We start from the raw sequence: 23820 nt of genomic DNA on the forward strand, positions 1-23820 counted from the left end.
TCTTCCATCTTATCTAGTTGACCCACTCCATTTCTACAATAACTTTAGAGTCCTGAGTACACTGCAGTTTTTCATAATACATGATGGATGTTTGTAAGGATAATAGTTGACTTGAATTCGAAAGAGAAATTTCTTTAGGAATAAATGGAAAGTATTTCATTCTAATAGATTTCTATCAAATAGGCAAAAATAATAAATTAACTGTGAGATTTATTTCTGTGGAATGCCTGATGTCCTAATATCAGATAAAATAGTTCTGACATACACTGTTTTGCCAATATATTTTTAAATTAAAATGTGAAAAATATGCCTTTATGTAATTTGTATGTATCATTTGCTACTTAGTTGTGGGCCTTTTAAATTTGAGACCATAGCTAAATTTATGTATTTTATTTTTTATTTCTTTATTTAGACACTATGTGCCAGTTGCTGAGAGCACAGAAATGTACAAAGTGCATCCTTTACCCTTTAAATTGTGTGTGATACTTACAGAAACTTAGTGTTGCTCTTACCAACTGTTTTTCATTTAGTTCAATAAATTGTTTACTGAATATTTATGTGACTGTGGCTCTGCTGGCTCTGGATATCTTCAGGTACTTTAAAAATAAATATGCAGTGGAACAAAGGAGCCAAGGAAAATAACTTTTCGGGAGAATAATTCATTGGAAAGAATTTGGATTGAAATCTGAAATGATTTAAATTAATTTTAAAACTGTTCTCTCTTCTAATTGAACAAATTTATCCTTAGTTTATTGAATTTTCTTTGATATAAACTAACTTAATTTCTATTGTAATGTTCCAGTGTACATATGAGGTATAGTCAGCCTTAAGTTGCTCTGGATATAGTAAACTTGAATATTAACAGCCCCTTCGATATGTGAATGATCTTTTATGACATCTGTTAATGATACTTTGATGTGTTTTTTCATAGGGCTTAAGTCCATTTTCTGTAACCGTTTTAAACCAGTACTTTTAGATCTTGTTTAAATATATTCCTGAAATTGATGCGTAATAAAAACAAGTAGAGCACTTGTATGTCCATAGATGAAGAGGAGCCTTAAGGATTGGAACTTGTTTTTGGTACATTATAGGTTTTGTTTCCCAAACCTAAAGAGCAGAGAACAAATCTCTGATCTTGTTAGCTTCATAATAATTAAGCTGACGTGGCAAAATTCTGTAAAAGTTTTGATAGTGTTTGTTTTTAATATGCTTTTTCAGTGTTATACATATAGAATGGAAAAGAAAATAAAAAATTTTAATAAGTAGCAATACATGAGAGCAATTTCTCTTAGTTACCTAGTTATTTGACCATTTGCTAATTCTATTTTTCCCTTTTCCTTTATCTGTCTCTGCAGTATTTTATGTCTCTACAGTGCATGCTGTTCATTGGAAAAAAGAATGAAACCTAGCCCTATCTGTTTTCCTGTTACCATCCCAAATTACATCTAGTCACTTATAAATTGTCCCAAAGAAGCCTTATTTTATATAACTAAAATTAGTAATAAAATATTGCAATTTACTGAAAGATGTTCTTACATGTATATTTTAATGTCACTGTCTACATATTAGCTTCATAGAAACCAAATAAATGATTCATCTACTCCCCCTTGTGGTAAATACTCAAGATTAGCCCAAAATATTTTTTTTATACTTGTGAAATCTTGATATAACTTTACCAGTTAGAAGAGAGATTTGGATAGCCTGAAATAGGTTTTTAAAATAATTTAGATTGGACTTTGTCTGACAATTAGCAGGATGACTAGCGCTGCTGAGTCACAGTACATGTTAAGATTACATGCATGTACCTGGGCCACACAGGGCAATACCCAGAGAGTCTCTCTGTTTCGCCTATCTGGGGTAGGACCCAGACGTTTACAGTTTTAATGAAACAAAATTTAATCTACTTTCTAAATTTAATTTAAAAATTTACAGGTTATTTTAATATGCAGTCAGGGTTATGCTCTTCTACAACCAGACATTTCTATATATGGGGAGGGCATATCATCATTTCTAATAGTTTATTACCTGCCTTGTACTTTATACTGTATGAAGCACTTATGTAAATTACAGAATCCTCCCAGGGATTGTTTTTATATAGTAAGAAGCAGTCTTCAGAACAGTGACTGGTCTTAGATTATACAACAGTTAAGAGGAAGAACTAGGATTGAAAATCTAGACATCTGATCTTAAATCCTCTTTCTCACCACACCAGTGTTTCAGCCTCAGAGTCCTCAATGGAAGTGAGAGATCTTGAATTATTTTATCTTTAGAGTTCTAGTTATGTATGATGAAGTGCTTTTGGCCTGTGGCTTTGTTCTGTGAATAAATTTTACATGAAAATACTGAAGACATAGCTGCATTCAAATTGGCGTGAAGCACTCTGGTTTCCTTCTCTGTGTCAGGGAGGCTTTCTCCAGACGCACCACACTGTCCAACTGTTGACTGTCACGTGAGGTTGCTGTGGATGGAAATAAGTACACTTACTGCATAAACAGTTCGTATCTAAACCTAATTATTATTGACTTATGTATCAACTTTGGTTAATCGACTAATTTGTGGATAAATGAGGTTCATTAGATCCCATTACTATACAAAAAAGAGTCTTTAGATATTATATTGGAGTTTTGTTCTCTTTGTTATTTATAATAAGTGGGCTTTTGCCAGTCTTAAAAATAATTTCTGGTATTATATATGATATCCAGATATTTATTAATAAATGTTTGTTTTAATAAACTGACTTCTGTGTATATTTTTTCTATTTCCTCTTCAATATTCATTTCTTTAATCAGCTGTTAAAGATAGTAGACAACTTATCATTTTTTTCTTTTTAAAAATATGTATTTCAAAAATTAAGTCAGGGGCAAGGGATTTAGCTCAGAGGTGCCACCGCCTGCCTTGCAAGTGCAAGGTCCTGAGTTCGATTCCCTGGTACCAAAAAGAAAAAATTAAGTCTTTATTTCATAGAAAAATCTTTCATAATATGGGAATCTATTGACTACAAAATCAAATTTATACCTTATCTGACCTGTTAATAGCATCTTTTAAGCACTGTTTCATTTCTTTGATAATTGTACCTTTCTATTAGATATATACAATATTACTTGTTTATTTGGACATTTATGCTCTTACTAATTTTTCATTTCTTTCACTATCCTGTTGTTGTTTTATTGAAAAAGTTACACATGTATAGTTAAAACGCACTTCTAACAAAAGCTTACAGTGATGAAAATGTTATTTTCCACCCTAAAGCTTTCAGTCTCCTTTCTCCTAAGCAGCTATGTATACTTTTTCTGTTTTCTATCTTATTTTCCTGTTGTTTTGTTTAATGTAGATATCAAATCTGAGTTGTAATGATCAGCATTGCACTACATTTTTATGGTACACTTGATGTGTTCTAGTTGTATATCACATTTTAAATAAATATTAGTGACATTGTTTAAATTCTGCCTTTTATTAATATATTTTATATTTTTATTTTTCAGTGTTAATGACTTCAAATAAGTAATAATGTTCTGCCTCCATATTACTTTAAAATTAAGTAGTTCCATCTATTTTAAAAACATAGTTTTTTTACACTAGATATTAATGTATTCTACATATTATATCTGTATAACAAATCTTTTATATATTAATGAAATTATTTTTGTCTTTTATTGTTAACCATCTTGTGTCAAGGTGAAATGAAAAAGAAGTTATTGTGAAAAATATTAAGAAATTTTCTTAAATTTAAGCCTTACATCTAAAAGTTACCATTTTGTTTCTAGACAGCGGAAAGAAGGAAAAACAGACCAGTGACATCTTTAAGGAACAACTTGTTTAGTTCCTTTTGATTTAGCCTCAGAAATTCACACTTCTTTTGATAAGGTCATTAGAAGTAAGAAATAGAAGTCTCAATTTCTTAGCACCTTTTTTACTGACTTCCTGCCTTAGGTCTCATGGGGAGTACAGAATGCCAGGAGTGTTGACTTTTTTTATTGATCTCTTCTTTGTGCAGCCCTAATTTCTTCCCTAAAAAATGGTTGAATAGTATAACCAGATTCATAATGAGTAATGAAAATATGAAAATGAAAGTCTCTATTAAGTTTTACATTCAATGGATCACCTTAAAAAGAGTAAAAGGAAAGTTAGATTCATTTCGTTGAACGGTGTTGTCATCCTGTGTTCGTATTGTTAAGTAATTGAACTTTAGGGATTTTTTTGGGTTGGGTTTGGTTTGGTGGTACTGGAGATAGAACTCAGGGGTGCTCTGCCACCAGGGTATATATCCCGAGATCTTTTTACTTTTCATTTTGAGACAGAGTCTTCTAGCTTGCCCACACTGGCCTCAAATTTGTGTTCCTCCTGCCTCAGACTCCCCAACAGCTGGGATTGCAAGCATGAGCCATCATGCCCTGGTTTGAATTTTTTTTTAAATAGAGAATACTATTTTATTTGGTTTTTCCTGGTGCTGTATGTGTTGAACCTCCTGGAAATTTAAGTTCTCAAAGTATTCAGGTTCAGTACTATATTTTAAAAGTGATATTACTGACATTACTGTATGCGTTTTTCTAAGTTAAAATTTTTGCCTTTTTTTTTTTGGTGGTGGTGCTATTGGTACTCATGATAGGCAGGTACTCTGCCATTGAGGTTGGCACTTTTTAAAAAAATATTTCTGTTTTACTCAGTTTATAGTAATAATCTTAAATGATTTTTGGACTGACGTTCTAGTTTTAGTTGAAGGCTTACCAGTTCGTAAGGATCTCCAAAAGAAGCAAAACATTTAAGATTTCCTCATTTCATTTTTAAAAATATAAAAACATTGCAAAGGAAGTTCATTTTCTTTGTTGTGATTTGCTGAATCAAATACTTTTTAAATCTAACCTTCTGGATAAATTTTCAAGTAGAAATAGGTTTTGTTTTAAACAACACAAAAAGTCAGGCATGCTGGCACACAACTGTAATCCCAGCACTCCTTGGGAGGCTAGAGGTTCGAAAGTTTGAGCTCAGCCTAGTCAACTTAGTGAGACCCTGTCTTTAAAAGTAATAAAAGGGCTGTAGATGTGGCTCAGTTTGAAGGCCCTGGTTCAATCCCCTGTACTGCCAAAAAGCAAATAGAATGTGGTAGCAGTATAGCAAGTTAAAGCATTACCCTTAAGTGATTTTGCCATGAAGAGTCTATCTGAACATTTTGGTTTTGTTTTTGGTACCGGGGATTGAACTTGTGTCCTTGCGCTTGCGCAGCAGGCAGCGAAACCCACTGAGCTAAATCCCCGGCCCTTGAACATTTTGTTTAAATTTTTATATTTGAGTATCTCCTAGATCACAAACCCCATCCAAGCATGATCATTTATGACTGATTTTTTTGTTTCCTCGAAGTACTTAGTAGTCATTAGGACGCCAGTATACTCTTTATTTTTAATGACATTCAGTATGGGGCCCCTCCAGAATATTTTTTAGGAAATACATTTCCTAAAAATACAGAAAATAAATACTTTGGAGACCAATCTCAAATTAAAATGTCGAGCAGAAAATTTCACTGACTCAATTTCAGAAGTTGAGGAACTAGCATAACTAGAAGTGATCGTTACTTTCTTGTTAGTCATGGGCAGAAAATGTGTCCTTATGTTCTCAATGAGCTAGTGTCAGAGTGGGGCAAGCTGCCTGCCCTCATGTCTAGGGAAGAAGGTGGGGAGCATGAGAAAGCCCTCTTCACCTTTTCCTGGGAGCTCACTCCATCTGTGGTCATGCGAGAAAGAAAGAAGAGTGAAGTATACTGGAACATGAGAGTCAAATCAGCTCTGTGGCCACGATCTGCTAAATACTGGGACCTCCAAAAGGCATATAATGGAGTCTTGGCCCTGGAGACACTTAGCAGTTACCTGCTGGAAATGAGAATATTCTGAGACTTACCTGTTACCTATGTTAACTCATGATTTCAGTTATCTTAGAATTAGAATTTTGAGCAAATGATAATAGATAAAGAACTTCGTGTGGATATATGAGGATTCTTTTGGCAGTGGTATTCAAGTTGACATGCTTTGGAGTCCTCTGTAAGTTTCAGCCTTATGCACACTAGTATTTTTTTTGGTAGAAAGATCAGGCGAACTTTTGTTTTTTCTTTTCTTTTTGGGGGGGGGCATACCGGGAATCGAACTTGGGACCTTGTGCTTGTGAGGCAGGTGCTGGAACCACTGAGCTAAGTCCCCAGCCTGTTTTTTCTTTTCTTACATTAAAGTACTATGAATTGATTTCCATTCATCTTTCAAATGTGTGGAGACACACACCCACACACACACAAATACAAATGTGTGGCCAGCAGGTGATTATTTCCAGCTCTCTAAATGCTCCTGTGATAGATAAATGAACAGAAACTAAGAGAGCTCTGTAAGGGCATATTATTAATATTTTTATAAAAATGCTGCTACGATTACAGGTCCTTTTGGAATAAATCATGGAATTGAACTTCATTCAGATGTGGTGGAATATGCCAAGGAAAAACTGGAGAGTTTCATCAAAAATAGTGATAGCTTTGATAAGTAAGTATTCATATCTGTAGTTTTGCTTTGAAAGCACTTAATAGATATGTGTAATATTTCTGTTCTTGAACAGTTAGGTTATTATTTACTGATCCTGATTTGCTGAATTGAATGTAGCAAAAATTAGTGTGCTATAAAATGACAAAAAATTAAGAAAATTACTGTATTTTATTCCATGTAATTTTATAGTAAATTATAAAATGTGATAGTAATGCTTTTATCACTTATTAGCAAAATTCTGTCATTAAACATACAAGTAACTTTTCTGGTGATAAACCATAGAGGTGCTTGTGATTGCAGTATTTTCTTGGACCTGGTTTTGAAATTTTGGGGTAATAATTAATAGTTCTATTTGTAACATAAGTATGCTACCTATCAGCTTGGAAAAGACTTTAAAATATCTAGGTACTTTGTAATATATCCAGAAGAAATTATCATACAATATGTTGATGTATCTCATGGTAGGATTGTGTTTGTGAAATTTATAGAACCATTGTTTTGAGCTCATAGTCTCCTTCAAAGACGGGTTGCCCAGGCTTTGGTCTTTAGGCTGGCAGGGGAAGTCTGTTTGGTGTGTAATCTTACAAAAAAATCTGCCTTGATGCTACTGTGAAGCAAGGGCTTCTATGCTGACGCCCAAGAACTGTGAAGTGTAGAAAATTTGGAGGGCTCTGACAAATCTTTCATTTTTCTGCATCACTTGTCACGATGGAAAGAGAGCCTTAGAAAGATGGGAAACACAGGCTTAGTTGCTTTATATGCAGAAACAGAGTTCCAACTTGACTTATTGGGGTGGGCCCTAATTCATCTTCAGCCCCTAGGTATGACTGACATCAGTGTGTGAAACTTGAGGGAGACTGGGCCGGAACTGAGAGTTCCTCTAGAGAGAACTGGCTTGGAGGACAGTGTCAAAGAGAGAAGCCCAGAAGGTTCTGTGAATGTCTTCAGGGGAGTGTATTTTCTTTTCCCTTTCATTGCCCTTCTTCCTTTCCCTTGAATTTATTCCCTGTTGCCATTGCTAGTTTGTGTCTGTCCTCTGGCAAGTGCACTTTGAACAGAAAACTAACATACTGTAGCAAAATCTTTAGTACTTGGAGAGAAGGCAAAATCTTGGGCCTATATTACCTAGGGTGTGATTGCAATTAGGTTATTTTTTTTCCCATTAAGTTTATTGATCCATTTTAGGTATACAATACAGTTACAGTCATCATTGTGATCTTGTACCTTTACATGAGTATCTTGGGTTTTTTTTCCCCCTTCCCCAGCCCTCTCTTCACCCCCTCCACCCTTCCCTATTTGCAAAGACTTTGTTTCCATTTTTTTCCTTTTCTCATATTTTTTCTTTTCCCTTTTTTCCTTTCCCCTACCCCTCCCAATTCCCCTGCTCTTTTAGACCTTTTCTTCCAGTTACACAATATCAGTTACACATTTTATAAATTACAATATCAAGATCTGGAGACATTACCACAGATTTTACAGAATTTAAAAGGATATAGAAAGCATATTTCAAAAATCTGTTTTGAAATAAATTTGACAACTTCTCAGAAGTACCTTGGAAGACAAATTAATGAAACTAACTCTGTAGGAAATATCAAATTTGAATAGCACCTATTAAAGAAAGTATATTCCTAGCTTGAAAACCTACCTATATGACAACAGCAGGCTCATATACATTTTAACTGATAAATTATATCAAACAGTTAAAGCAGAAAAAGGAACACTTCTCCCCTCATTTTAGGAACTCAACATTGTGATTGGGTTATTAAAGATCTCAGGCAGGCTTGGGGGAGTTGAGAAATGCTCAGATTTTACGTTTTTTTATAAATAAATAGATTTAGTATATGTGCTGCCGAAGCAAGCACATAAATAAATAGATTTAAATCACTTCAACTTCATTTTCTTTATACTCGTCTTTGTAAATTACATTAATTTGCATTCCCAAACATTTTTCAATTGCTTACTGTATTGGTTCATATTTTGTTTCAGAAAAACACATTTAACAGAAATAAAAGTTTTAGCCTATTTGATAAGAAATTAGCATTCCATTTTAGTATTCTTTTGTGTTTTTCTCATTTCTGTCCTATGATTACTATTATTATACACTTGTTGGAAATATAAAATTTTAAGAATTCATTGACTTCCTATTAACTGTATGTTTTGATATTAAAATTAATATACACATAAGCACTTTTTGAATATGTTTGAAGTTAAAAGTTAAAAACAGTAAATTCAAATGCATAAAGTCTATCTGTGATGTAGTAAGCCAGTACATAATAGATTTCGGCTGTTAATACATGAAGGCAGATAATTCAGTTTGGGGCCATTAATCAGGTAGAAAAGACTTAAGGAAAAATTTGGATCACTGGCGCAACTCTGTTTAAGTTTATTGCTGACAAATGGGTATAGTTGTAGGAAACAAAATGATTTGCATCATTTCTACCTTGATGTAATTTAAATATTAATCCATAACATAATTTTGAAAGCTACATGAGTGTTTCAGTTTTAAAAATTGTTTTCATATAATTTTAAAGTGATAACATTTCTTTTTCCTGTATTTCTTGAGTTTTGCTGTTACTATGTTACAGAGGTTTCTTATTTATAAAATAAGGATTCATAAAATGCAGTGATATGATTGACCTAAATGTTTCTCAAAATTTTAATGTTCTTGTTGTCTTAGTTATAGTAATTAGCCAGGACTTACAACTTACTTTTTTGACGACTTTTATTTTTTTGCAACTTAGCTTTGAAATATTCTTAAACTAGTCTGAAGAAGACAATTCAGGAAATTTTATTCTTATTTTTAAAGCAGTGTTCTGAAATATTAGTATATGTCAGATTATAAAAATGCCTTGTATACAAAGAGTAGCAGAAAGTATAGGAAAATATTTCATTTTATAGAAAGTAGTTGAGAGATTGGAAGTACTCAAAGTTGTTGGGTTATACAGTGGTTTCTTTTTAAAATTCTTTTTAATAATTTGGTAACAAATTTTAAAGATACAGTAGGTTTCCTCATATCTTACTTGTGTTTTGATCATTTTTATACTTTTTCTTGATGTTTGGGGATAATGTTTCTATTTATTTTTAATTTTTAAAAAGTTTAAAAACTTGGCCATGCTCGGTGTGGTGGTACATGCTTGTAATTCTAGCACTCTGGGAGGCTGAGATGGGAGAATCACAAGTTTAAACCCATCTCGAGCAATTTAGCAGTTTAGTGAGACCCTGTCTTAAAGTAAAATTATAAGGTGGGGGTCACTGAGTATGTAGCTCTAAGTGAAGGCCCTGAGTTCAATCCCTGAAGGCACAAAACAAAATAACTAACAATTTGCTGTAGAAAGTGATACTAAAAATTTTTCTTTCCAAGCAATGTCATTTTGTGTATAGGTCATTGAAATTCATATTTTAATTTATAAAATATAAAGTAATGGAGAAAAATTGTTAATCATGTGTTTTTGTATTAGATTATCCTTGATTATATTTAACATGAAGAGAATAGCTAAAACTTAATATCCTTCTGCTGCTATTTATCCTGTTGGTTTGGGTCTTTTTTATCACTCCTTACAAAAAAAGGATTGTCATGGAACTTACGATTTAAACTATACTTCTAAAATATTCTTATGTGCATTTACTGGATATTAGAAGGAACTGTCTAATACAATAAATGGGGGTAGAGTGGAGTCCATAATCTAATCAGCATTGGAATATATAATGTAATTTGACTTTGTAAAAAATACAAATGAGTATTTTGGGGTATGTACAAAGCTTTGTTCGTATGTCTTGAAAATATTATTCATTCTTTAGATAAAGGGATCCTTATTATATAAACTTTCTATGACCTAGACCTGTGCCAGCAAATTAAGTAATTTGAAATGGCTACTCTTACTTTACTCTGCTTGGATCTGGGAGAAAAGATCTCTTATGTATGATTTAGTCTTTTGATATCTGTGGTGTACCCAGTTTTACTGAAATTCCCTCTAAAAGTCATCTGATTTCAAAGGCTCTCTAAAAAGTTGACAAACTTTTCCTATAAATGGCCAGATAGTAAATCTTTCAGGCTTTGTGGGCTAAAATATCTCTGTTGCAAGCCTTTAAAATAAAATTTAAAAAAATGTCCATACTCACTAAGAAAATGAATGGATATTGGAGTGTTTCACTAATGCTTTACTCACAGAAACAAGGTAAGATGACTTGGCCTGCTGTCATTAGTTCACTGACCTGGGTTGTACTCTTCACACACTCTGTACAAAACATCTTTTTAAACAATTTATTCTAATCTAGACAAATCTTTGGGCCTTATTTTCCTAGGGTTTAGAAGATTCTAGATATCTGGCTTCTGTAAGGGAAGGAAGAGGTTGGAGAAAGTCAGATTATACTAATCAATATTTGTGCATGTACAATAGTGATACACAAAGTAATCTTTCTAGCTGTAATTACCTAGAAGAGTGTATTATCTGAAGGCGTCTGATTTGCAGACTTTCACCCTGTAAATACAGTACTTTGAAAATGAGTTGATAATTAGTAGAACATTTACTTACAGCTATATGTATGTATGTATTTGATATGTATACATATATGTACTTGATTAGACTTTCTATGTGTGCTTCAGAGAGTGCCATGTTCTTGTCAATAGATCCTGTTTCCATTCCTTCCAAGGTGACTGTTGCTATGCATTTGGAAATGCTATGCTATCAGTAACCAGATGAGAATGGTATAGTTTGAATTATTGGAGGTTTCTAGTACATATGACTATAGAGAGTCATTTCTATATAGTTGACCTTAAATAAGGCATATGAATAATGAAAACAGTATAGAGATGATAAAATAGTATCTAATATGCATTGCCTACTCCATAATTTTAGAGACAATATTGGTATGTATATTTCCAAGATGGGGAAACTTAAGGTTAGAGAGGCTGTATCTTGAGCCAGCAAGCCTTTTTTAGATCTGATCCTGCTCTGACCACGTAAAAATTCATTTATTCTAATATTTCTTCACAGCATTAAGCTGCTGTCACTGAATTACAGAGTATTAACTTAGGACCAGATATAAAATTTGAAGAACTTTTATTTTTATCATTTCCTTCAGATTAGAATTAAATGCTGTTAATACAGTTAAATGCATTGTAGTGTTCGCATTAAAGAATCCACCTATCTTGTTCATTAAAAAGGCCTATGATATGAATTTCTTTTAGGGATGAGGATGAGTGAGAGAAGCAATGCATTCCACATATTTGCTATTTTTAAAAGGATGTATCATTATCCTAATTTTTAAGTTATGGGTTCATTTTCTACATGTAACTTGTTTGAAAATTAAATGCTTTTATATTGTCAACTTTTAACACTACAGTAGTTCACTACTTCATCTTTAAGAGAATTAAGGCATACTTAAAGTAATGACATTTCTCAGATATTTGCATATTTTGATATTACTAATTGTGTTCAGAAATAGTTTTATAAGAATTGCGAACACATTTTTTAATCATGAAAAATACACATTGAGACTGAGAACTCTTCAAAGTAGTAATCAGTGCTATCAGATACACACACACACACACACACACACACGCATATAGTAACATCCATTCAGAATGACATGGGAAAAAGTTTAAAGGCTTCAAACACGTTTTTATTATTTCAGTTCATGAAGGCTCACCTTTATATGACTTAATGTCATATTTTCTATAAAGTATTCAGAGATTATTTTTGTTCCTGTGGATGTCTTTCAATGAAAAATCACTGTATAGGGCTGGGAATTTAGCCCAGTGGTTTCATCGCCTGCCTCACAAGTGCGAGGACCCACGTTCGATCTCTGGTACCAAAAAAAAAAAACCAAGAAAAATCACTGTATAATTTACTCCCAGCACTTTTGCTCTGGATAATGCTTGAATTCTGATATGAGTTTGATGCAGTTAGAAGGGAAAACCCTTGAAAAAGGTAAAGTTTTTTTAAAAAAAAATTTAATTGCCGGTCATAACAGTATTTGAATGATGTAAGTATTTGAAATCAAGAGTTTTAACATTGTCCTGGGTCCTGTCCTCCCACAAAGGTCTAAAATTTTGTCTTTTAAAACAAATACTCATGCCTCTTAAAACCCTAAAATATTTATTTTAACAAAATGTTTTAAGGAAAAGAAGGTTTTGTGATTCATTTGGCAGGTTGTTTTGAATGAGGTGTGAGAACAAGGTAGGATCTTTCCCGTGTCCTTTATTCCATTGAAATCATTGTCTTAAAATTTCAGTGACAGTGTCCTGTGGCACCTGATAAACTAGGTGTGCAAATTGTCAGTCCCCACTTCACAGTGTATTGAAGGGGAATGTTGTTTTTTCTACTCTCAGTCAGCTCCTAGACCTAGACTATCCGTCTAAGAGGGAAGCTACAGGGCAAGGCTAGGTCACCCTGATCTCCTAGCAGCTTATCAAAAGAATTATATGGGCAAGTTGGCAAGGTCTCTGCTGTGAATGAAATCATCTGTCCGTCTCAAGTTGAAGATATCCCATCATGCATCTATAAAGAAATCCACTGTTGAGGTAAGTGATTAGAATCCTGGTCTTACTTTGGGCCAGGGTTCATGTTCTAAAACAAGATACCTGTGTGCTGTGTACTCTCTCAAAAAGGATTTTCAGTGTACATTTTATTAAGAGTATGTGAAGTATTTTTTCTCTGCATGACAAAGTCTAAAAAAGTCATTTGATTTTCAGGTTTCAATTAATAGATGATTATAAGCCTAGAGTCACAGGGCTTGTGTTTATTATACATATTTTAGGGACATAAAACATTTTCAGTAGTCTTTAGGAGCATGAATTTATCTGGGAAATTGTGTTTGGAAAGATTTCTTAGATTAAAAACGTTGCTAATTTTCATCTTACATAATTACAGATGTAAAATTTTAATGGACTCCTAATTTAAGTATAAAAACCAGGGAAGGAGCATAGAACTATTCTTTAATAAGTAATTATAGCCACATTAAAAGTTACTTTGGTAGCCTTACCTTTTTTTTCCTCAGGTTTCATTTAATGTGTGATTGATGTGAAAAGATGGAATTTCTCATTTCTTTTTTCACTATTTGTAAATCTGATTTATAGGTGTAAATTTATAAATATGATTTTGTAATAAACTGACAGCTTCTGGTTAATGTATTGCTAAGATTTCCAGATTATATAATAATTATATTTGTGGTTTAAAATATGTTTTGTCTCTATAAGTTTTACAAAATTAGGTAAGATACAGCTTTTGGAAGATAGTCAAAACCTAAGGGAGAAAAATGTCTTCTTTATTTTCTACTCTCCTTGGGGTTAACAATAGTAGTTTATCATACACATAAGTAAGTATATCCATAAACATTTACCTCAAATATTTTAATCATAGACTTTTTGGGAAAAAATAAACAATTTTTGTCGTTCTCTAACCTGATTGGTATGAATTTATTTACCTGAAATGCTGTTATAAAAACAAACCATTAAACTAGTAGATCAGAATATAAAACATTTAAGATTCTCAACTGTGTACCTAGTGAGAAATATCAAAGCTCATCTATAAATACTTTATTAGTAAAGTTAATGCACAATCCACTCAAAGATTTTGTTGTTTTAGTTTTTTGGGGGGGAGGGGTGGTACCAGGGATTAATCCAAGGGTGCCCTAAAACTGAGCTGTAGCCTCATCCCTTGTGATTTGATTTGATTTATTTATTTTTATTTTGAGACAGGGTCTTTCTATATAGCCCAGGCTGGCCTTGTCCCTGAGATCCTTCTGCCTTAGCTTCCCAAGTAGTTGGGATTTCAGGCCTGTACCAACCATTGCTGGCATCATGTGTAGTTGCTTTTTGGTTTTGTTTTATTTTGTTTCTAATGTAGCAATATAAGAATTATTTTATTAACCAACTGTGGAAGGTTCATGTATTATGTGTAGAACAAGTTAAGCTAAGCTATCATTACAAGTATGTAAACAATCTCCAGTTGGGGCCACTGTCTATGGTAGGCATTTTTCTTATGACACTAAATTGGTAGTGTTACAATTTTCTTGTATGTTTGGTATATGAGTTCTCTATTTTCTGGATCTTTTAGTGCCAATGTTTTTCCCGGTTTTCCACAGTCCTTCAGTTTTTACAAGTTTTTTTAAATTTAGAAATAGTAAAGTCCCTTTGGAATATTGTCTTAAATTCAAGTAAATTTTCAAATTGGAGTATTCTGATAAATGAAATTACTGTGTTAAATGAAAATACAAAGATTGTATTGGTTACAAGTGTATATTTTATTTGTATTTGAGATTATTTATTGCAGATTTTTCTCTGTAATTATCCTTTGTAATACTCTTTAGAAAATTTACTTGTTCTGATCTCAGCCAGAAGGGAAAACATTCTGAGATCTTTAGAAAGGCCAGAAAAAAAAAGCCTTTAAATTATTTGACAACGAATTTATTCATTAAAGGCAAGGACTTTTTTGTTTTTTAGTATTTGAGTTTGCTTTTTTTTTGGCCTGTTGGAAAAAATCATAAATTCTGTAACACAAAGCTACAGTTATTATAATAGCCAATTTAGTAAAATATGAACCATCGTATTACTCTATAGAATACCTACCATAGGCATGTATTTTTCCCGTAATTTTATTTCTAGGCAGATTTCTCCTAGCATTGAGATTTTTAAGATAATCATTTTTAAGGTGTCAAATTTGTGTTGATATTCAAAGTTCTTAGGTGGAAAAGTTTAGACAAAACATTTATATTTCCTACATGGCTCATTTATCTAATAAATGTATTTTGAAGACCATGGTAGGTCATGGAGACACAGTTAAATTCAGAAGAAATACACGTAGCAGGAAAATGTTTCAAAGGGAATTTTGTTAAGGAGAAAGTCTTTGAAGCATGTATTTACTTATAATAGCAGAAGGATAGCTGTTTAGTATTTTCATTTTATGTGACTATTGAAAAAAATCATATATTTTATAATTTAAAAATACAAAAAGTTATTGACACTTTTTTCATTTTTTTTTTCTTGTGCTCTTTAAAGGGCTCATTGGGAGAGAATAGCTCTAGACTGTCTTCTTTCAGTTTTCAGATCACAGCTTGTAATTTGTCAGGGAACATTTCTCAGATCTCCGTTTCCTTTTGTCCTCAACCTTAAGCGAATTGCATTTCTTTGCTTTTGTGTCACAGTTGTAAATTATGTTTAACAAATGAGATTGTTTGCTGCTTGTCCTTTCCACTGGGTGTAGGCATCGGTGTTTCCCTCCCATTATATTTTCAGTCACTACCCACAGCTAATGCTGAATAAATAGTATTTGACCAAAGGAATTATGTAATTAGTGCTGTTAGGTAACTTGCCCAAAATCACATACTTAATTTTAAAGTCAAACATTAAATTCTTTCTAAATCATTTTACTATGATGAGAATATATAAAATATTACTATAATGAAAAGTAGTTTTAATTGTAAATTGTTTATTGGTGATCTGTATTTTAACTACTAAGAAGTTTTTAAACTAAGCATTTTTTAGTTGATTTTACAGAATTGATGATAAAAGAAGTTTAATAATCAAATTTTTTACTATAGGGTAATAGTGGGGATTGAACCCAATTCCTGTGCACTGAGCTATATCCTCAACCCTTTTTTTTTTTTTTTGGCAGCAGGTTCTCACAGTCACTAAATTACTCAGGATAAGCTTGAACTTGTAATTCTTCTGCTTCAGCCTCCCATAGTCCTGGGATTATAGGTGTGCAGTCATACCTAGCTCACAATTTTTTGATACCTTTAATTCTCTTGCTTATATTCATCTTGAAAATTATAAGACTTAAGTAAATTATTATCAAATAAAAGCTTTTAAAATAAATTTTTATTAGAATGAAAAATTTTAGGTAGAATTTATTGAAAATAACTTAAAAAAAGGATCTTTATGATGAATTTGATAAAATGATTAAACCATATGATCCACAGTATCTAATTACTTAAAAGCAAAAAATTTTATTTTGGTTATATTTTAAATAATCAACAATTGTATTCATGTTCTTGTATGTAAGAGAAATTAAATATGATCCCTAAACTAGATAGCTCATATTTTAAAGATGTTAGTAAATTTTCATTGTGAAAGGATAGCAGGCAGGCATTTATTGATTTATTTATTGATTGATTGCTTGATTGGTACCGGGGATCAAACTCAGGACCTTGCACTTGCAAGGCAAGCACCTGAACCACTGAGCTAAGTCCCCGGCCCAAAAGCATCTCCTATCTTGTTTTTTTTTTGGGGGGGGTACCGGGGATCAAACTTGGGACCTTGCGGTTGCGAGGCAGGCACCAGAACCACTGAGCTAAATCCCTGGCCCAGCAGGCATTTATTAAGGAAAGAAGGAAAGGGAAAGGCATTTTACTTAAAAGAATAGCATATTCACAGATACAAGGTTTCAAAACACTTAAGTAATTCAATCTGGATCCAGCATAGTAGGTATAAGTTGGGACAGAGCTGGGAAGTGAAAATGAAAGGGTGATTTGATGGTGGAATCATTGTCTTAGCTTTGTGTTGCCATAACAGAATACCCGAGACTGGGTACTTAATAAGGGAAGAGGTTTATTTTGGCTCTTGGTTTTCAAGGTAAAAGGCTAAGTTGAAGCAGCGACATCTAGTGGGGCCTTGCGCTGCATCATAACATCGCAAATGTCATTACATTGTGGGAGCTTGTTTGAGAGCAGTGAGCATTGTGTCTGGAAGAAGCCAAACATAAAATGAGGTGATAGTGTAGTTGCACTACAAACAACTAATATAGTCCCATCAGGCCTAACCCATTCTCATTAATCACTTCTGAAGTTTGTTTCCCAATAATCTAATTACCTTCCAGTAGGCCCCACTTCTTAAAAGATTTCACTACCTCTCAACATTGCCAGACTGGGGACCAGGCTTCTAATACATGGACCTTTGGGGGACACACTCATACCATATCTATACTGTAGCAATCATAGAGATCCTACATGGCCTGCTTGGGAAGTTGAAACTTATTTTATGCAGTAGGAGCAAAATGATCGGGGAGAGACCTGAGAAATTGGAGCAGTGAGGTGGCAGTTGAATAAAGCAAATAATGGAACATAGGCAGGCTTAGTGTGAATTTGAGGGTGCAGAGATGAGAATATAGCATATATACTGGTTACTATTCCCCCTACTCCCTCAGCCCTTCCCACTTCCCCTTACCCTCTCCATCTAAAAGATAGGAAATTAAGGTCAGGGCATCCTTCTGTCAAATACTTCTGTAAATATGTGTTCATAATGTGTCTGTGTTTTAGTGAATTTTAATAGAAACTTGTGTAACAAGGCCACTATTAATTACCAAAGGACAGGATATATTTTTCAAAGTAAAAATGCTTGAGATTCAAATCAGTGTCATTTTTCACTGTATCCCAAAGCTTTTAATACAAACTATTTCATTCTCAAATAACAGCTTGATTTTGTTGTATGGTCACATTTACTATAATCTTACAAGAATAAGAATGGTTTTAAAAGGTTACATCTTATTCATTGGAGATTTTGTATATTATGTATTCAAGTCTTTTCAGTTTTGTCAGCATTTAAGAAATAAAGTAGAACTCTAAATAGAATAGCTTGTAAAAGCCTTAACTCTGTGTACCATGAACCAACACTGTAACCAGAAACAAGCTGCCTGGATGAACTTTAAATCACATCTCTTCTTTGGTTGCTTAGAGAAATCATGGGGGCTGAAGCAACAGTAAGAAAAAGCAGTATTCATTCTGTTCTCTATCCCAGCCTTTTAAGTTACTCAGCCAGAATTTATTAGATAAACCTCCCTAACTGTAGTAATTGCGAGGGTTTGTGATCAGAATATGGCTATCTCTTTATGACAGAGTTCTCTCAGCGCAATATTTGTCAAAGATGAGCACTTGCCTGAGCCCCTCTCATTTGTGCTGGCTCTTCACTTTTTTTTCTTTTTTGAGAAAAAGATAATGGAAAGTAAAGCCTTTTCTCATTTGTTAACCCTTAAGATTCCTATCATCCCACATCATTTTGAAGGATCACAAGATTGGTGGTGTGGATGGGCTTTTCATTAACATTCGGTGTTTTAGCTTGATGTGAGATTTCAGTATGACTTAAAAGTAGGTTGATATTTTGAAAACATATACCCAGTACCACTGATAACAAAACAATACACTTGGTCAGTGCTAAGTTTTGTAAGTGTGGTATTTAAATCAAATACTACAATTATATTTTATCCTTAATAATTGGTAATTTCACTGTTTCAAAGGACAGGATTATGGTAATTTTTTTAGATTTAATGTTTTGCTTGAATGAATGAAAATTTGTTTTTCCAAACAGATTTGAGTTCTGTGAACCTGCATTTGTGGTCGGTAATTGCCTCCAAATAGCATCTGACAGTCATCAGTATGATCGAATTTATTGTGGAGCTGGGGTCCAGAAAGACCATGAAAACTACATGAAAATATTGCTGAAAGTTGGAGGCATACTAGTTATGCCTATAGAAGATCAGGTGACTTCCACTGTCCTTTTACTTAATATATCATAGGAACCAAACATTGATTAGCTTAAGATTGGGAAATGTTACTCAATGGATGTGAAAGATGTATTTTAATTTTGGAGGAGGGCAAGGACTCGTTGTGTAGTTCAGGAGTGGCCTTGAATTCATTGTATAGCCCAGGCTGGCCTTGAAGTCACTACAGTCTTTCTGCCTCGCCCTCTTGAGTGCTGGGATCATAGGCATGTGTCACTGTGCCTGGTGATTTTAATTTTTAAAGAAGAAATACTTTTTACTTGTCTATGTGCGCCAAAAATTTGACACTGACAGCAAATTAAGTAAAACAGATGTAGGAACAATCCCATAGTTTGACAGAGGAGACATGGGCTTTCACTTGCTGTCAGCCTGCTTGCTGTGTGAGCCCTTGAGCGAACTTCTCCCTCTTGGATGTCTTCACCTGAAAGGTGCTTAGCTGAATGTGATGACCTCTGCCAGCAGCTCAGTGTCCATGGTTTTTCAGTTCCTTGACCACACTGAAAAGAAATCATGTTTGCACTTGGTTTGAAGTGCCTAACTTCATTAGTGAAACAAGTAAATTTTTAAATCTTCATTCAGCACCATCTACACTCATTTGGAAGTATTCTTCAGCCATTTATGAGCATTATTGAATTTATCTTTTTTGCCTTGGTTTGAAATTATTAAGTACAATAAATGTATGAAACAATTTATTCAAAAAGGAGAATATTTCAAAAACAAATTACCTTCAATATTTATAAAATGTATTTCAAAGAAGTATGATCTAGTCACATGAAACTAAATCTGAGTTGTTTAAAACACCTTGCAGTTACACAGTAGAGTTAGATTATCTAAGATGACTGTGATTTAGCATGATAGTTGTGGAGTTTTTGTATTATTTAAAATATTATGTTGGGACCAGGGATGTAACCCAGTGGCATCACACCTTCCTTGCAAGCCCAAGGTCCTGAGTTCTGTCCCCAGTACCAGAAAAAAAAATTATGTAATATTTAAAATATTACTTCCATATCATATTTTATTGAATATTTATACTATACAATATACAAATATCAAACAAAATAATGGGCTGTTTTTTATAATATGAGTTGAATATACTAATTCAAGTTGAGCAAGCTATTTTTTTCCTAAGGATTTGATGAATAGTTGCTGAGTTGATAAAAATCCTAGTCCTTTTGGGACTATATTTATTTGAGATATCAGGTTAGGGTTAGAATTAGAGTCTAATTCATTACCATCATTACCATAGAAGAGCATGAAGTCAGTCTGTTGGTACAGTAATTGAAATATGGTCTTAATATGCTTTAATCAAATGACCAGATCTCTCTGAAACATGTAGTTTGGAAGGCAGTGGTCATACCTAATACCTACAAGCCATAAGACCTCAAATCTAACATGCAGGCTTACCTGGCTATATTTCCATATTCCATTTGCATTGAAAAACCCGTCTTAAACAGCAGACACTTTTGATTCCTTCTACATTAATTTATAATAAATATTTAAATGAAAGTAATTTGGTTGTACTTAAATATGTTATTATATAGCTCTCACTGGCAATTCTTTTAAAATGTGACTGTAAGGCAGTCACATTATCAGGATTAAGCTGTTCTCTTTGTTTTCTCTAAATAGTTAACACAGATTATGCGCACTGGACAAAACACTTGGGAAAGTAAAAATATCCTTGCTGTTTCATTTGCTCCACTTGTGCAACCAAGTAAGAATGATAATGGCAAGCCAGATTCTGTGGGACTCCGTAAGTAGATCTTTGAGCTTTCTTATTGAATTGTCACTTACAGTGCTCAACTCATATGCTTGGAATTTAATAGACTGTGTAATTGTGAGCAGTTAAATATGCAGCAATATATTCAGGGCATTTACTCACCGTTTTTGAAAATGAGGCCTTGCTTGGTACAGGATACTGCTAGTTGTTGTCATGGGAACATGGAAAGAAGGGGCAAGTCAAACCAAAAATGAATTTGTTAATTATAATTTGTGATGTGATAGAAAGTGATTGTGAGGAAGAGCATAGTCATAAGGAAAGTTTTTATGTCGAGGCAGCATCTGAATTATTGCTGAAATATTATGAAAGAACTTCCCATGTCAAGATTTTGGTTACAGAAAGTGAATACAAAAGGGTAAAGGCTAAAATAAAGAGCATCATTGTTACTCAGACTGGGAGTTAGATCCAGAGAGTGAGAAGTTCATTGGCTGGCTGTGGAGGATAGCTTATCATTGGGTAAAAAAGAGAAGTAGGCCAGTTATAAATCTTTTCTTATACCTGAGGAGAGAGCTGATATTGCCATGGATAGATTGAAAGCAGAAAAATGTAGCAAATGATGAGGAGAGGGAAAAAAGGAATCAGTTTTTTCTTGAGTATCCAGCTGAGTGATGACACTGCTATTGTTTGGAAGACGGGTGGCATAATTTGGAAATAGGTATAGAAAGAGCAGAAATTTCTTATGGGGCTTGTTTGAGCTGCCTATTAACATAAATGTCAGGTAGTCATGTGGCCATAAACCTTCTGCACAACAGAAGTGTAAATTGAGAATCTTCAACATAAAGATGTCATTTGAAGCTTTACTTGGATGAGAACAGAAGAGACCACTTTGGGGAGGAGAGGAGATAGAGAAAAGATTTTAGATTAGTTCTGTGATCAACCAAATTTAGAGATAAATCAGGAAAACCCAGTGAAAGTTAGGGGAACAAGGTGTTAGAAGACAAAGAAGTTTTATAGGGGCCAATTAGACCTTGAGAAAAAGCGGAGAAAGTTACTAATTGGTTTGATGTATATCATGATTATATTGACTATTAAGTAAAATTCTTTTCCAAAGAATGAGTGTGTCTTGATTTATTTGCTTTTATTTCATAGGAATCTGGCTTTATGGTGGGAGTTAATTTTGTTTTCAATATTCATTTTTCTTTCTCTTGAGCTGTGTGACTTTGGGACCTTTTGAGATGGTTTTGACAAATTAAAGTAATATTTATAAGTGCTTGGCTTAGTGTCTGGCAGGTAATAAAAGCTTAGTAAAAAGGGGTGTTAGAGTTTCAGAAGGTTGGTAAAGTATACCTGTTTTTCTCTGTGCATGTTCTTACCAATTAGAGAAATGGACTCGAGGCCAGACAGCTAAGGATTGAAATGCCAAGCAAAGTCCATGGGAGGAAAACAAATGCTTAGGTCTACATACCTGGTGGGGTGTATCGGGGATTGAACCCCAGGGCCTTTGGCTTGATAGGTAGGCCCTCCATCTCTGAGTCTTCTACCCTAGACCTGGTCTACATTCTTACATTAGAGAACCCCCCCCCCACTCCCCCGAGATGGTACTAGGCAGCCTCCCCACATGCCAGTGTAAATACATGGGTGAGCAGAGTCCAGTTAAGAGATGAATCCTGGCAGAATGGCAGAGCCACATGTGACCAGCTGCTTCTTACACAACTTATCCGAGGCATTCCCTGTGCCTTGGGAAGGAATGAGGGAGGTAATGCAGAGAGGTTCAGGGAGCTCAGTCAGTGTTACTCTCTCAGAGTGTCAGTGTCTCAAAGATTTCTTCACCTGGACCCTGGAGAGTACTTTATGAGCATTCTTTAGTGGGAGCCCCTGTCAAAGGAGACCTGACCCCTCTTAAGGATTCATAAAATAAATTCTGATTCCATATTCTTACTTTGATCTCATTTAGGAAGAGATTTAAGTACTCAGCACTAAAAAAATTTTGAACCTTCCATAATTAAAATATTCCCAACCATCTTTTAAAAATATGCTTGTTGTTAAACCACATACGTTGGCTACTTCCAAAAATATTTGAGTCCAAGTATATATAACAAATCCACATAAAACCGGAAAATTAAAAATAAATGATAAAAAGTAAAGATTATCCTAAGGGGGACTCATTCTGTTAGAAATGTGATATTATTGGGCTGGAACAATAAATTTAAACTTCCAGTCCAGTCAAAAGAAAAGTTATGTGCTGGGTGTGCTAGGATACATAAAAGTCCTATTTAGAGGCAGGGCCAAGTGACCGTCATTTGTGTCTGTGTTCATTATGATTGTTTCCTTGAAGTTTGCTTTTAGTACACCAAAAATAGTTACCTATATATGTATTGTATATTGTAATAGGCGATACTATACTATAGCTATTGAGTACCTAAATTCTATGCTAAAAACAAGAATAGCAAAGTAAACTCTTTTCCTTATTTTTCAAACATTAAAATTAACAGTTTAAGATTCGTTTGCTTAATTTATCACAACAGAGTAGAAAGTAATAAAGAAAAGTAATGAAAAAAAATTCTCTGACATAATTTGACAGTGACCTAAAAGGCCTCATGTGCATTGTGGATAAGCATACTTCTAGACTTCTCTGTGGATTTTTGTGCTACAGCTGTTTAAGTGTTTTACTTTTTAACAGATGCTATTAAAATCTTCAGAATTCTATCAGTAGTCATTTCCTTTTTTATCTGACAGTTTTTCTCATTTAGTTTCTGTTAGAGTCTTATATGTAAATGTGCTTTTACAATAATGTAATTTAGGAATAACATGGATTATATGCTATAAAGGAGCAATTCCTTTCCCCTCATTTTAAGAATGTGAACACAGACACATCCAAATAGGTGATAAGATTCATTGATTGGGTTGCATATTTACAAAATGTGAATGTAAAATAGAAATAAATTTAGCGTAATAGGATAAAATGGGGTGTGGAAGGCCAAGTTTTTAAAAAAGTCCATCATATTCCTGAAATACAGAGTATGTCTAAACGTTCAACAGAATAATCTGGGATGAGTTGTGAAGAAGACAGAGGTGTTGATAAAGTAAGATTAAC

General features: G+C 33.7%; 1 protein-coding gene across 4 annotated transcripts in view; it reads left to right on the top strand.

Annotated features, from left to right (window-relative positions):
- Positions 1–23820, top strand: part of Pcmtd1 (protein-L-isoaspartate (D-aspartate) O-methyltransferase domain containing 1) — a 96497-nt gene that overhangs the window by 55883 nt on the left and 16794 nt on the right. For 3 of the 4 annotated variants that reach the window (XM_004837522.4, XM_087185717.1, XM_087185721.1), the window contains 3 exons: positions 6413–6515; positions 18817–18988; positions 20636–20759. In XM_004837522.4, the coding sequence (XP_004837579.1) occupies positions 6413–6515; positions 18817–18988; positions 20636–20759 (399 nt within the window). Of the gene's footprint in view, positions 1–6412; positions 6516–12873; positions 13039–18816; positions 18989–20635; positions 20760–23820 lie in introns of those variants that run through there. The other variant, XM_021248952.2, reaches the window with a different exon arrangement.

The sequence above is a fragment of the Heterocephalus glaber genome, unplaced genomic scaffold (assembly GCF_053883595.1).
Source record: "Heterocephalus glaber isolate CG9 unplaced genomic scaffold, H.glaber_assembly_v1.0 deba00000281, whole genome shotgun sequence".
In the NCBI taxonomy this organism is placed as follows: domain Eukaryota; kingdom Metazoa; phylum Chordata; class Mammalia; order Rodentia; family Bathyergidae; genus Heterocephalus; species Heterocephalus glaber.